Source organism: Clupea harengus, chromosome 15 (assembly GCF_900700415.2).
Source record: "Clupea harengus chromosome 15, Ch_v2.0.2, whole genome shotgun sequence".
Classification (NCBI taxonomy): Eukaryota; Metazoa; Chordata; class Actinopteri; order Clupeiformes; family Clupeidae; genus Clupea; species Clupea harengus.
In genome coordinates, this window is record NC_045166.1 from 19,878,404 (window position 1) to 19,892,777 (window position 14,374).

Consider the following 14,374-nt stretch of genomic DNA (forward strand, 5'->3'; position numbering starts at 1 on the left):
TCCCCCAAAACCCACACACAGATAGAGAGAAAGACATGAGACTGTGTGTGTGTGTGTGTGTGTGTGTGTGTGCTGATATATTTTTTGTAAATATCCACCACTGTTATTTATGGATGGAAATGTTCAAGGTGTGGGTGCGCACGTGTGTGTGTGTGTGTGTGTGTGTGTGTGTGCGACCGTGTGGGAGAGTTGGGGTCATTTGAGTGGCTTGAATTTCGACCTGCCAAAACAGCCATTTTATAAACACTGAATAATTAAGCAGCTCTATTCTGACTGTTCCCCAGCCGCAGGTTCAGGGCGGCTGGTTTTGTTCGCGCTGATATTAACATGGGGAATAAGAGACCACAGGAAACCAGTCTCTCACATACACACACACACACACTTTAGTTTTTCTCCCTATCTTTATCTCTTGCACACATATTAGGCTAATCAGACCACGTCTCAGCTGATATCCTTATCAGAACCATTCAACCAAACAAATACCACCTTGCCAGAGAGAGAGGGAGAGAACAAGACAAACAGACAGAATGAGAGAGAAAAACAGGGAGACAAAAAGTTAGAGAGTCAGAGTAAGAGAGAGAGAGAGAGAGCAAGAGCAAGAGCAAGATGGAGAGAGAAAGAAAGACTGAGACAGAGAGAGAAGAGAGTGATGGAAAGGGCCGCAGAGAGTGACAGATAGAGACTAAGGTGTGATAAACTGCTGTGCAGATAGAAATCAGTAAGACAAATATGAAGAAAAAAATGAAGCAGAGACAGAGAGAGAGAAAAAAAGGAAGAGAATGAAAGAAAAGTAGAGAAAGACATAAAACCCTTTCACAAACGAAGCCCATTAATGTATCAGGTAAAAACAACACGAGATAGACAACACTTTTTCATGCCCACTCAGTCTTGAGACGTAAAAAACATGCAAGGTCTCATGCCACTTAACCTAGCTATGAACTATCCTAGCTATTCAAAGGTTTCCTTAGCTAGCTAGCTAACTAGCTAGCATTGCAACTAGGCACCATAGCAACCAGGAAACACTGTTTGCTGTATAGCCTGAAGCAAAGTTTAATTTCTCAAAATCTGCTCACCAATAAAAGGCAGTCTTGAGTTCAAACTGATCACAACCACTTGCAGAGGATGTTAAATGGCTTCACATAGACATTAAACAGCCCTGAGAGAAATAATGTGACGTCAATGAGGCAGTGTCTGATATCAGTGTAGTGAATGAAAGTCTTCCCTTTGCCCTTCTCAAACACGTTAATCCAATGGTTCCAGTTCCCATTGGAGCTGTGTCAGAATATTATCATTAATGTTACCCGGTCGCCAGGGGATAGATTAACGATTCAACTTTATCGTTGAGCTTCCATTTCCACGCGACACCATTGCAGTAAAATAGCGCTAAATGAATGGCTTTTGGTGTGAGTGGAATGACATAAGAGAGAGAGAGAGAGAGAGAGAGGTGGTGGGATTAAGTGCTGTGCTGTGCAGTGGCGTTGGCTCCTGGGGTTTGGTGAGTCGACTACACTGTTGGCAAACATGCCCATCACCACTGTCATCAGGACAGCTGCCATGCACTTACTAGGCAGCTGAGACCACAGGGCCTATTAAACCACTTCACTGACACCATTTTGTGTGTGTTGTATGCTCTTGTGTGTCTATATGAATACCTGTCGTTGTGTAGTGTAGTTCCACTGGCTCAGGTTCACAGAGTTTAATAGGACTTTTACTGCTGCCACATCTGCTAACTCAGCTAGCCCTGCTAACCCTATCTGTCTCTCTCTCTCTCACTCTCTTTGTTTGCCAGTGCTATCCCTGCCAACCTGTTAACGCTAGTCTCTGCACTGCTCGCTCGTGCGCCACCGCCAAGTCGTTAGCGTGGTTGCCCTTGCCGTGGCCACGGTGATGTGGGGACTTTGAATGAATCACTGTCTCTGTGAAGCGCAAGGGGGACGTGCCGATCGAGGGGGATAAGCTGGAATGACACACCGAAAAGGCAGAAAAAGCAGAGTCAGCAGGCTCAGAGAGCGGTCGCTGCCTTTTGTTCCCGCGGCCGCTAAGGGCAGCTAGTGGCTAACGTGAGTCACTCGCCGGGTCAGCCCGTTCGCATGGATCAGCCGTTCACAGAAGTCCCAGGATGGGGAGAGTAGATGACCTGCTCCAAACCTGAGTCAAGTTCACAGTTCACCCTTACAGAGGCCTGCTTCAGTGTACAGAACGATCCTAAACATGGCAGGATTTCTAATCTCTTATTCTGATCTCTCTGCTATCGATCTTAGGAAAACATGTGCAACTGAATAACCCAGTCCCAAAGCTGTTTGTGTGTGTGTGTGTGTGTGTGTGTGTGTGTGCTCTTTGAACTTATACACACCTCACGTATGTTTTTTTTAGAGGGAAATGGGTTATTCCACAGTACTGTGGCTGCAGTACAGCCTATGGGATTTACCAGGTTATCAGTGGACATTTCTGTTAATGTATAACATAATACATTAAGATCCAGAGGGAGGTCTACTGTAGGTGAAAAACATTCTGTGTGTGTGTGTGTGTGTGTGTGTGTGTGTGTGTGTGTGTGTGTGTGTGTGTGTGTGTGTGTGTGTGTGTGTGTGTGTGTGTGTGTGTGTGTGTGTGTGTGTGTATGCACGAGTGTGGGCCTTTCTGTTTCATGTCAGGCTAAAGATAGCTGCTGGGAGAAAATGCCTTCGTCCTGATCCATGATTCTCATACCCTTTGTTCTCTGTGTCTCTCTCTCAGTCTCTCTCTCTCCCTCTCTCTCTCTGCCTGTGTGCATGATTTCTGTGTGACTGGTCGTGCTGTTGTGACAGCTGCGATCTCTGCCTGCTGAAATAACTTCCCCGGGAACTCTGGCTTCCTCACGTGTGGAGCGCCAGGCCTACGCCTTTCCACTGGACTACTGAGAATGAGAGAGAGAGAGGGAGGAAGGGAGTGGCAAACAGAGAGAGTGAGAGAGAGAGAGAGGAGTGAGAGGTGGGGATGCAGGTCCTTGTAGATGAGACCTTTGTTAATATTTCCCCACTTTTTTGGGGCCTGTCCTTTATTAAGTCTACAGGAACTATGCACTATATGAGAAGCTGAATTAGCCAAATGTACTTAACCATATACATATATTTGTCTGTGATTTAGGCGTGATGGTGCAGTGTGTAAGTGTGTGTGTATGCGTGATGGGGGGAATATGTGTGTATATGAGTGCTGGTGCGTGCAAGCTAGCATGCTGTCCGCTTCATGCCACGGGCGTGCTGCTTCCTCAGGACTTGCAGAAGGTGTGTGTGTGTGTGTGTGTGTGTGTGTGTGTGTGTGCGCGCACACGGACGCCTTTGTTCCTAAAAGGCTGCACCCCTTCCTCTCCTAGGGTAAAGCACAATTAGTGCTGGCCTGACCCAGAAGCTGGAGCCAGGAGAGACCAAATGAGACACAGACGAAAATAAAGAGAAGTAGATATATCAAAAAAGCCTATGAAAGGAAAATAATACTCACCCACACAAAGCAAAGCAAAACAAAAGCAATCATCACTCAGTATCAATCAATTCCTCGTGTTACTGTAGGTAAGAGGGGGTCCAGAGATGGATACGGGATCTGGGATGGATACGGCTCCGATATGGGGGGGGGGGGGGGCGGGGGGGGGGGGGGTGCAGAGGAGGACCTGAAAGGGGACGGGAGAGAAGTGAGTGGATGGATGAAAGAATGAGAGGAATGGAATGAGGTGGAGGGAAGGATAATGAGGAAGAGGGGGAGGAAAAGTTAGTGAAAGAGAGTCTCATAGTGAAAGAGAGAGTCTCATTGTGAAAAGAGCGAGAGAGGGAGAGAGTCTGAGTGAAAGGGAGAAGCGAGTGAATAAGAAAGCAAGAGAGGGAAGGCAGAGATAAGGAATGAGTGAGTGAGTGAGTGAGTGTGAGTGAGTGGCGTGGGTGACTGGGTGAGTGAGTGAGTGAGTGAGTGTGAGTGAGTGGCGTGGGTGACTGGGTGAGTGAGTGAGTGAGTGAGTGTGAGTGAGTGGCGTGGGTGACTGGGTGAGTGAGTGAGTGAGTGAGTGGCGTGGGTGAGTGAGTGAGTGGCGTGGGTGACTGGGTGAGTGAGTGAGTGAGTGAGTGAGTGAGTGAGTGAGTGGCGTGGGTGACTGGGTGAGTGAGTGAGTGAGTGAGTGAGTGAGTGAGTGGCGTGGGTGACTGGGTGAGTGAGAGAGTGAGTGGCGTGGGTGACTGGGTGAGTGAGTGAGTGAGTGAGTGGCGTGGGTGACTGGATGAGTGAGTGAGTGGGTGAATGACTTGAGTGGATGAGTGAGTGGACTTGATTGAGTAGACTTGAGTAGAAGTCTTACCTTACCCAGATTTGCCACTAACACACGTACGGGTGACACCCCCTTGGTCACTGAACTTGTTTTCTGTCTGGTTCAATGTCCTCATTGTTTTACCTCAGCCAGGGCCTGGCAAATCTGTCTAACGTCCAACATGTAGCTCTCACTCTGTGTGTGTCTGTGTCTGTGTGTGTGTGTGTGTGTGTGTGTGTGTCTGTGTGTGTTTGTGTGTGTGTGTCTGTGTGTGTTTGTGTGTGTGTGGTGGGGGGGGCGGCATGCCAGTGATTTTAAGTTTGGCTCAATTCAGGTATTGAACATTGGAGCTGCCTTAACTGAGACTTGTAAGGGGATTCAGTGATTACAGTTCAAACAGAAGGTTGGCATACTTTGGATTTGTCCAGTAAGGAGGAATGGTGGGGGCTCTGCATATGTGTGTGTGTGTGTGTGTGTGTGTGTGTGTGTGTGTGTGTGTGTGTGTGTGTGTGTGTGTGTGTGTGTGTGTGTGTGTGTGTGTGTGTGTGTGTGTGTGTGTGTGTGTGTCTATGTGTTTGCAAGGGAGAGAAAAGGATATAGAGAGAAAGGGATAGAGAGAGGGAGAGTCTGAGTCTGCAGTTTATTACTCTTTGAACTTGAACAGGAGTTACTGGTGTGAATGTATGGATCTGTTCACATATAGTCCAGCATGTACTGTGTACTCTGTGCATGTGTGTGTGTGAGTGTGTGTGTGTGTGTGTGTGTGTGTGTACGTGCAGATCATGGGCCCTTGTTCACAGTCTTGCTCAAACACAACAAAGCAGGCGTGCACAGCACTGAAACAACCCAGCTGAAATACTCACATTGGTGAAAAACAACAACAGGCATGAATCCATTTGAAAGAGCAAGTCAACTCTTTATGGCTTGTCTAAGTGAAGTGGGGGGATTTCAGTTTTCTCTCCCGCTGGATGCGTGTCAAACTGAAAGTTTAAAATGACAGTGAGGCCCTGCGAAAGCCCTTCGCATTACTTCCACAGACATATTACTTTTACAGTCTAGCCCTCGCAGGGAACACAAAAAATGCATTCAGTAACAAAAACAAATGACTTTGCATCGCGGAGAGGGGATATGCTTGTGCACACAACTTCTCACTCGGAGTTTTTTTTTTCTCTCCTTTGTTAGGGGAACTAGAGAAAGGGGAGGAGGGAGGGGGGGCACCGTGGAGGAGAGGGAGAAAAAAGATTGGCCCCTGAAAGTGTTGTTCTGCGCTGTGATTGGCCGGTTGCTGTTGCTAGGCTTATGTCATTGTGCTCTCTCTCTCCCCCAGTCAGTTCTCGGTTCCTCTGCTCAGTGATAGGTCAGGTTGGAACTGGTTTGGGAGCGCGGCGCGGCGCAGCGCAGCACCCCGACCTGACCGGCAAACTTTTCTGCCACTTGTTGAACATCCGAGCAGCTGTGGTTTCTCTCTCTCTCTCTCTCTTTTCTTGCTCTTTTTTTTTGCTCTGCATAGAGCAGAATGTGGAGGCAGCCACAGAGCTGGGGGTGGCTGCCTCTCATCTCAAGCTGCTAACTCTTTCACAGCCTCTCTCAGGAAAAAAAACACAACAGTAAAAATGCCAATAAAACTCCCAAACTCCAACCTCTCACACACTGACACTCTGTTGTCAGTCAGTCCTGCTTTTCAGATGTACAACACACGGTTTGGTGTCTGGAAAACAATATTTTTCTACGTGTGTGTGTGTGTGTGTGTGTGTGTGTGTGTGTGTGTGTGTGATGGAGCAGGCTGCACAGATACAGAAAGGTTATAAGGTCAGAGCATCTGCTTGTGGTAAAGAGCTGTGGGAGAATTTTTTTTTTGTGTGTGCGTGTGTGTGCGTGTGCGTGTGTGCGTGCATTTGCTTGTGTGCATGTATGAGAAACTTCTGTCATGTGAGCTTTTGCCACTCAGAAAAAAAAAAAACCCAAGGCCAAAATGTTTTTAAATAAAAACAGAAACAGAGTGACAAAGTGACAAAAAGAATGGTGTTGGAAGAGTACTGTTTAAAGGGCTACATTCACTTACAGGCCAAAGTTCTTTTTCGATTTAGGTGTAAAGTGTGCATTTGTTAGAGGAGCATGCTGACTATGTGCTGCTTCCTTATAAAGCTACCGACACACTCAGAGACATTCATATAACCATGGTCGCAGCGTGTGTGTGTGTGAGTGTGTGTGTTATGTAACACACTGGCCGACTAATCCAGGGCTTTTTAGGTCCTGGACTTTGAGGATTTCTTTAGTGACAGCTTCTGCAGACAGAGTACTGTCTGATGTCTACCTGAGCCAGCTAAACGTCCCTTTAAAAATGTATCCAACACATCCCTTTGAAAAAAAAAATATTTCTGTGGCTAATCTAACTAATCTGTGAAGATTATGAAAGCACTAAATCTCTACTCTGGTTATTCAGCATATCTGCATTCTTACTTAGGCTGGATTCATCCATAATTAGTCCAGTTGCCAGGACACCTTCAGTGCTGCCTGTCAGCTAAAGCTTCAGCAGCTGTCCATCAATTCTCAAGAGTTACATAGAAACTGACTTAATATATTAATACTATATTCATATTAGCATCACTTTAAGTAACACTGACCTTGAGATGCGGACAGCGACCTTGAAACAGGATGGCCATTGTCTCCTAAGATTGCCTATTTGCATTTAGAGAGGATCGAGTGCCTGATGACCTCATACGTATCCCTTGGCAAATTTACGACCTATTAGCCAGACTGTTGCCGTGAGCCATCGCAGTACCACAGTCTCAGTGGAACTATGCCGAGAAAGCCACCCGAGATCAAGGTCGTCTCTGAAGTCTTTACCATGGGGATGAACCATAGGAACGTGTGGAAGGTGAATGTACAGTATACGTCTTGTTACCCTGATGGGTCATACCAACCTAAAGTCCAATACGGTCCATTGGTTATGCAGCCCAAGGCTCATCACTGGGCCCTATCCATGTATCGCAGGAGTGCTATGTGTGTTTCATGGTGAGGCGTTGTGTGTCGTGAGCTGAGTGGAGGTGGTTGGGTGGCTCGGGGTCGCCCCTTAGCCCCTGGGGCCTGAGCTGCTCTGCTCTCTCAGTACAGTAAAGCCCTCAGGTTTGGGCTCTCACACAATCATTCAGGCTGGGCATATTTCTCTAGTATGTGTGTGTGTGTGTGTGTGTGTGTGTGTGTGTGTGTGTGTGTGTGTGTGTGTGTGTGTGTGTGTGTGTGTGAGAGAGAGAGAGAGAGACTGTGTGTGTGAGAGAGAGAGAGAGAGAGAGAGAGAGAGGGAGAGAGGGAGAGAGACTGTTTTTGTGTGCGTGTGTACCCGTGTGTTGGAGTGTGGGGGGTGGGGTGGTGGTGATAGGGTCGCAAGGCAAACGCTGACCAGTCTCTTCTCTTGCTTTGCTGAGCCACTGGGCTCAGAGGGGCTACCTAGTCCCTGGGAGAGTGCTGACTGTGGTCCGAGCTTGTGTTTACCCATATCCCCCCCACCTCGTAACACCCCCATAGCGAGCGAGGGTGGGTGGGTGGTTGCGGAGGGGCACACAATGAACCTGCTGAATAGCGACTCTGTGTCTGTAGACTGCCAGTAGAAGCCATGCCAAAATCTGCGGTCCCCCCTTTAACAGCGAGCCCAAACCGCAGGCCAACCCTCACGCCACCCACTCACTGGCTCGCTCGTGCAGACCCAATGCAACTTGTTTGTCAGGGTTTTTTTTTTTTTTTAATCTAAAGGCAGTCTTCCAACAGCTCCACCACCATCCCCACACACACTTACTCACTCTCTCTCTCACACACACACACATACACACACTCTCTCTGATGGATTTATTATTAGATGAAGCAAACTATATGGCAAGGGTCTTATTGTGTCACTCGCTAAGACAGGCCGTGGCCCACCTCTTGTCATTGTTCCAGTCTCCTCTGTAAACCTGAGGGAGGTGGGGAGGACAAGATGCTGCGACGGATTAGCCACCTGATTGTCCTCCCTTTCCCATTGTTCTAAATGGGAAGGAGAACAAAAATTATATATATATATATATATATATATATATAATATATATATATATATTAAAATCGATAGTTTTACCCACAGATGAAATTTGATGCCTTTTTGTGTCCCTTTTGGGTACTCCAGGTTTACATAACTGTGCAGTTGAAAAACAGGGTGAAAGTGGGGTTGTCTGGATTACCACAGGTAGGCATTAGCAGCCCCTATGGTGACAGTTTGTGACACCAGCGCTAGATGTTGGGGCAGAGGCAAGGACAGAGCAATGCTGTTAGGGACTAGGCTACACTTCGTGGAGAGGTAGGCTCTTGCCAAGTGTGAAACTCTTATCATCACACACACCCCCCTTTCCGCTCTGGTTGCCGTGAGATTTTGCCCGCTGGTCACATTTGCCCACTGGCCGTTTGCGTTTTGCATTGTTCGGCAGGTAGGCTGATGTCGTCATCTAGATAAACGGTATTCACCTCAGGCTCCGCAGCGCAGTTGTTAACGGCTCTTCAGTATTACCTAGAAGAAAAGACACTGATCTGAGTAAGCAACCCCTCCTGTCGCCTGCCCAAAGCCATAAACGCCTCCCTGGCTTTCTATCCATCTTGTAAGTGATTTTTTTTTTTTCTACAGGAAAGGAAAGAAATCATCTTCTATTTATTTGTTCCTTGGAACAAAACGTTAAGTCTGTAGATTAGATATAATAATACTTGTTGAAACTGAGCCCACATCCAAGAAGATGAAGGATAGGCTTACAAATAAATATTTCTTGTCAGTGTAGATAGGTCACTGTTTGCATGTTCGTAGCGACAATTAGATATACATCTCTCTAAGTGATTACTGTGACTGACTGTGATGAACAATAGCACTGATAAGTTCGATAATATGATCACATACCCTCCTCTCACTCACGTTTCCAGCCTGAACAGCGTCATAACCCGCCCCTTGATGTGCGTGATTGGACAGAGGCTTGTTGTTTTCTGTTTCCGATTGGCTGGCCAGCGCGTCAAACAGACAGGGCCTCCCTTATTTAGCCAGTAGAAAAGGAAAGGAGCAACGGTATTCTGCTGTAGACCCTTCACAGCTGACAAGTCTACATTGTTGCCTGCACTGCCCCAAGGAACAAAGCTGGGCAGCGGAAATTATCGATTAAAATCAGAATCCCCAAGAATTATAACTTTTTCAAATCAATAACGGAGACTCTTTTGGAAGAAAATAAAATGAGACAAGCAACAGCGGCAACAGAAACTATGAAAAACACTTCGTTAACAGTGACGGACTTCTTCAAAATTTGCACACACTGTGAACGGCTCAGCAAAAAGGTAAGGCAATAAGAAAGGGCTAAAATGGGAAAGCATTTTTTGACAGCTATACATTAAAGTGGATGCATCTTTTGTAAATTGTGAATGGATACGCGAAGGAATAGCGGTTGAGTTTCAAGCCATTTTTGAGTCGTTGCTTGAGCTCAAGCCTCTGGTGGAAAAGGGGTACTTGCTGCAGTGGGTTTCTTTTCTTTGTGCTGCCTTGTTTACGCGTTCGGAGCTCTAAGCTCTTTTTTCTTGCCGTGCATTTCGTCCCCGTTTTAATCAGCCAATGCTGAGAGTCTGTGTGTCTAGTGTTCATTAGATGTCAGTTTTGTGAAACAAACTGTAAGGTTCCAATGTATCTTTGATTTGTCCTGCAGCGTTGGGTCATTCATTCGAAGCCCGTCGAAAGGGCTCTAGCGCAAAGAATGACAGGAAGAAAAAGCGGCGCTGTTGAGCCAAAGCGAACGGATTCTTTTTGGAGAGAATTAACGCGTTTATTCCCAATTGCATGTTAATCTTCAGACCACATATTTTGCTGTGGCTGATGTTAAACACCGGAGTGTTTATGTGTATGATGCATGATGATGTCATTGCGATTGGCTGGCGTTACTTTTCGCCTTGTTGCATAGGCTGAGCCTATAGAATTGCAAGCAAATAGCTGCAGAGGACTGACTGCACCGAGGAATACGAGGGCAATTCAATTATGTGCTCCCTTTTGTGCGCTTTGACGGGGCTTATTGTGTAACGGACAGCTGCTGGTCTGCTGAAGTTTTAAGTTTGACAGCAGATTAATGTGGCAATCTGCGCTGACAGACAGATGTCACTAGAAGTCATTGCCCTACAATGACATGATTATTCATCCAAGGGGTATAAAATGAATGGTTTGTCTTTTTTGGCCTGATGTCAAGTAAAGAAAATGTGATTCATGAGACATGTTACATGTGTTTTCTATTTGTGTGTTTTATTGTTTTGTGACCTTTTTATATTTTTATGTGCGTTTTGTAGGACATGGGAGTGCGGATTCCAAGACCGCTGGTGAATGGACCTAGCAGATTTATCCCTGAGAAGGAAGTGAGTACGGAGCCGTGGGCAACGCAAAGAAAAAAACATACCAGTGATTCTGTTTGATTCTTTGTTTGTTTCCTCCGACCTCTACCCTTAACTCATTGGCTGACCACAAGCTGGTTATTTGGAGGCCCTGACATTAAGTTGTTTTGTTTAGGAAAAAATATATGAATTTCCTCCTGTTGTGCGGTTTAGAGCAGCTTTACTTTTTAAGATTTTTTTTCAACAAATGTGCTGACTGAGCATATTCCAGTTCCCACAGTAAGACGCATCTGTGCCCCTGTTACCCTAGATACTCCAAGTCAGCAAAGTGGACGACAGGATGGTGTCTATATTTGAGGACGCGTTTGCAACGCTTGGTCGTCTAGACAACATCTCCCTGGTGATGGGTTTCCACCCGCAGTACCTGGAGAGTTTCCTCCGGACGCAGCACTACCTGCTCCAGATGGACGGACCGCTGTCACTCCAGTATCGCCATTACATTGGGATCATGGTGAGGGACATACACAGGTGCACTCTCACACGAATGAGAGCACTCACACACACACACACACACACACACACACAATGTATACACTATGGTGATTACGTCAGTATCATGGTGAAGGACAGAAACAGACACACATGTAGAGATTTATCTCTGAGTCTGAACCCACACTGTTGTCCACTCATGCCCTGCACTCAAGAATACGCACACACAGAATACACACACACACACACAGATGTAACCCCAAAACAAACACAGAAACCACAATCTCAGCTGTAAGTATGCAAATCACACATTCACACATGAGTCATTCAGATTCACTCTCTATATTTCACTGCTCCCAGTTGTTGCCTGATATTGGTGTATGTCACTGCAGTGTGAAACAAACTCTAACGATAGGCACTTTGAATAGGTTTGTAAAGAGAACTATAGACATTATATACACCTTCTCTCTCTCTCTCTCTCTCCTAGGCTGCAGCACGGCACCAGTGCTCGTACTTGGTGAATCTGCACGTGAACGACTTCCTGCAGGTGGGGGGCGACCAGAAGTGGCTGAAGGGTCTGGACATGGCCCCTTGCAAGCTCCAGATGCTAGGCGAGCTCAACAAAATCCTGGCCCACCGGCCTTGGCTGCTCACCAAAGAACACATCGAGGTATGGCCCCAGCCTTCCACCTCGCTCTCTCTTTCCCTCTCTCACATTCTCTCTCTCTTGCATGCTCTCTCTTTCTCAATTGATCTCTCTTTCTACCATGGTCTCTCTCTCTCTCACACAAATGCCCATTCATACGGTCTCACCGCACCCTTTCATGCTTACGCAACATCAATGACCTCACCTCCTTTAACAGCGTTCTTTGCCTGTTTTCTGCCACCACTCAGCCACAGCTGTCTGTCTGCTTTGGGTCAAACAGGAGGTTTAAATGCCCTGCTATGGAAACAACCAACATGTGGGTTTAAACAGGAAGCTAACTTCTAACCTCTCTTGCTGATGACATGCTTGAGCTGCTTTGGCGGGATGTAAAACAGCGCTGCATACAGTATATGAGCATAAAACCAAGCTCAAGTATTGTCACTGTCAGTCACTGTTTAAATGGCACATTTACTTGCTAATTTATTTTTTAATTCAATCTGGTTGTAGAAGCTGTCGGATGAACAGTTTAGTGGACTGATTGATGGATTCATGGAACTTTGAATATTACTGGATCGCTCATTGATTGCGTCATTGACTGGTAGAAGCTGTTAAGTGACGTGTTGATAGGGCAATTAAGTGAGTGGGGAAACTGGTTGAAAGAACTGCTTGGTTCCAACATAAACTGTTAAAGGCCTACAACACTGCTTGGCAGATATTAGCGTCTTATTGATTCACTGAGTCATGGCCTTGGTTTGGGTCGAGGAGCAGCTAGCTGATGTATTGACTGAGTGATTGAGGGCTTTGCTTTACTCCAGCAGGTGGTCTAAAACAATGCTCAAATGATGTTATTTGCTCATTGATTGACTTGAGTCATGCTTTGGTAAGGTTCCAGAAGCTGCTGACTGATGGATGATGTAACTTAATGGGTAATATTGGCAACAGGAGGCTGTTAACTGACACATTGATTGAGTGACTGAGGCTTTGCTTTGCCAGAACCTGCTTAAAGCCATTGACATCCTTGTCTCCAGAGGGATTGTACTGATTCATTAATTAACTGAGGCCTTTTCTGTACTTTGTTTTGCTTGGAGCAACTATCACAGATCTAAAATGTTGGTCACTTAATATTACTGGATTTAGAAGCAGTACACTGAGGTTTCTGCTTTTTTGCGTCGCTGTGTCCCTCTAGAACGTGCTAAGCACGGAGGGGTTCTTTTAATGTGGATTTACAAAGGTAAAGGTTGATAAACATTATCGCATCTAGGTGCTGTGCACTTTGGGGTTCTGCTTTGCCCTAGTAGAACCTGCTGAGGTCAGAAACTGGTTCTGAAACGTTGGTTGATTGATATATTGGACCTAGAAGACGGTTCACTGAGGGTTCTGCTCTTGTTTGGTCCTGCAGAACCTGCTGAAGGCGGAGGAGCACAGCTGGTCACTGGCGGAGCTGATCCACGCGGTGGTGCTGCTGACCCACTACCACTCACTGGCCAGTTTCACCTTTGGCTGCGGCATCAGCCCAGAGATCCACACAGACGGAGGGCACACCTTCAGGCCGCCATCGCTTAGCGGATACTGCGTCTGCGACATCGCCAACGGCAACGGTGTCGCCCATGAGATGGATCGTAACCACCTGGTGAGTGGGAGATGGCTGCGTGTGTGTGTGTGTGTGTGTGTGTGTGTGTGTTGATATGCGCTTAAGTAAAGGAGAATTTGTGCATGGAAAGAACAGAGTGTATGTGTGTCCAGTTGTGTACACGCAACACCCCAGTGTGTGTGTTATAGTCAGTGGGAGGAATGGACAGATAGAAAGAGGGAGTGAGAGTCTGTGTGGGCGTTTGCGGTCATGATGTGGAAACTGAGAAACTTAATGGCACAGAACAAATGAAGGGTGCTCTGTGCAAATGCTGTTGATCTACATGTGTCGTGAAGGCTAACATGAGCTCTTTGTGTGTGATCACAGGCAACAGAGGTGGGCGGTGAGGTGGAGGTGCTGATAGAACGGATGAAACAGCTGCAGGAGTGCCGTGACGAGGAGGAGGCTAGTCAGGAGGAGATGGCCACGCGCTTCGAGAGGGAAAAGACAGAGAGCATGCTGGTGGCCACCGCAGGTAATCAACATGTTCTGACATTCCTTCCATTCATACAACATTCCATTCCATTCCTAGAATTCCGTCTCAATAGCTCAACGGTGCTGTAGCTGTTCCGTTGCATTCATTTGCCTAATGACAGACTTGAACTTGAGAGATTTTTTCACAATTCCTTCAGGATTTTTAGAATACCTTCATAGTTTAATGGCTACTGTAGTTGTGCTCCCATGGTTGTACTATAACCCAGCAGGTTAATATTGAGATGATTGGTTCTGGGTGTTATCAGCTAATGAGGATTTGTGTTGTGATGTGTGCAGAGGATGAGGAGAGTGTGCCATCCAGAGACGTGTCGCGCCACTTTGAGGACCCCAGCTACGGCTATAAGGACTTCTCCAGGAGAGGAGAGCATGTACCCACCCTCAGAGTGCAGGTACACACACAAACGCACAGGTTCATCTATGTACACACCAATATGTAGCCACCCATACATATATATGCACATGCTTCACATTCAGACTCACTGAC

General features: G+C 46.6%; 1 protein-coding gene across 2 annotated transcripts in view; it reads left to right on the top strand.

Annotated features, from left to right (window-relative positions):
- sesn1 (sestrin 1) overlaps positions 1–14,374 on the top strand; it is a 58,452-nt gene that overhangs the window by 41,151 nt on the left and 2,927 nt on the right. Inside the window, exons 1-7 of one of the 2 annotated variants that reach the window (XM_012832059.3) lie at positions 9,322–9,598; positions 10,589–10,654; positions 10,941–11,141; positions 11,607–11,789; positions 13,165–13,395; positions 13,723–13,870; positions 14,167–14,279. In XM_012832059.3, the coding sequence (XP_012687513.1) occupies positions 9,497–9,598; positions 10,589–10,654; positions 10,941–11,141; positions 11,607–11,789; positions 13,165–13,395; positions 13,723–13,870; positions 14,167–14,279 (1,044 nt within the window). In that variant the 5' untranslated portion in view covers positions 9,322–9,496. Of the gene's footprint in view, positions 1–9,321; positions 9,599–10,588; positions 10,655–10,940; positions 11,142–11,606; positions 11,790–13,164; positions 13,396–13,722; positions 13,871–14,166; positions 14,280–14,374 lie in introns of those variants that run through there. The other variant, XM_031582270.2, reaches the window with a different exon arrangement.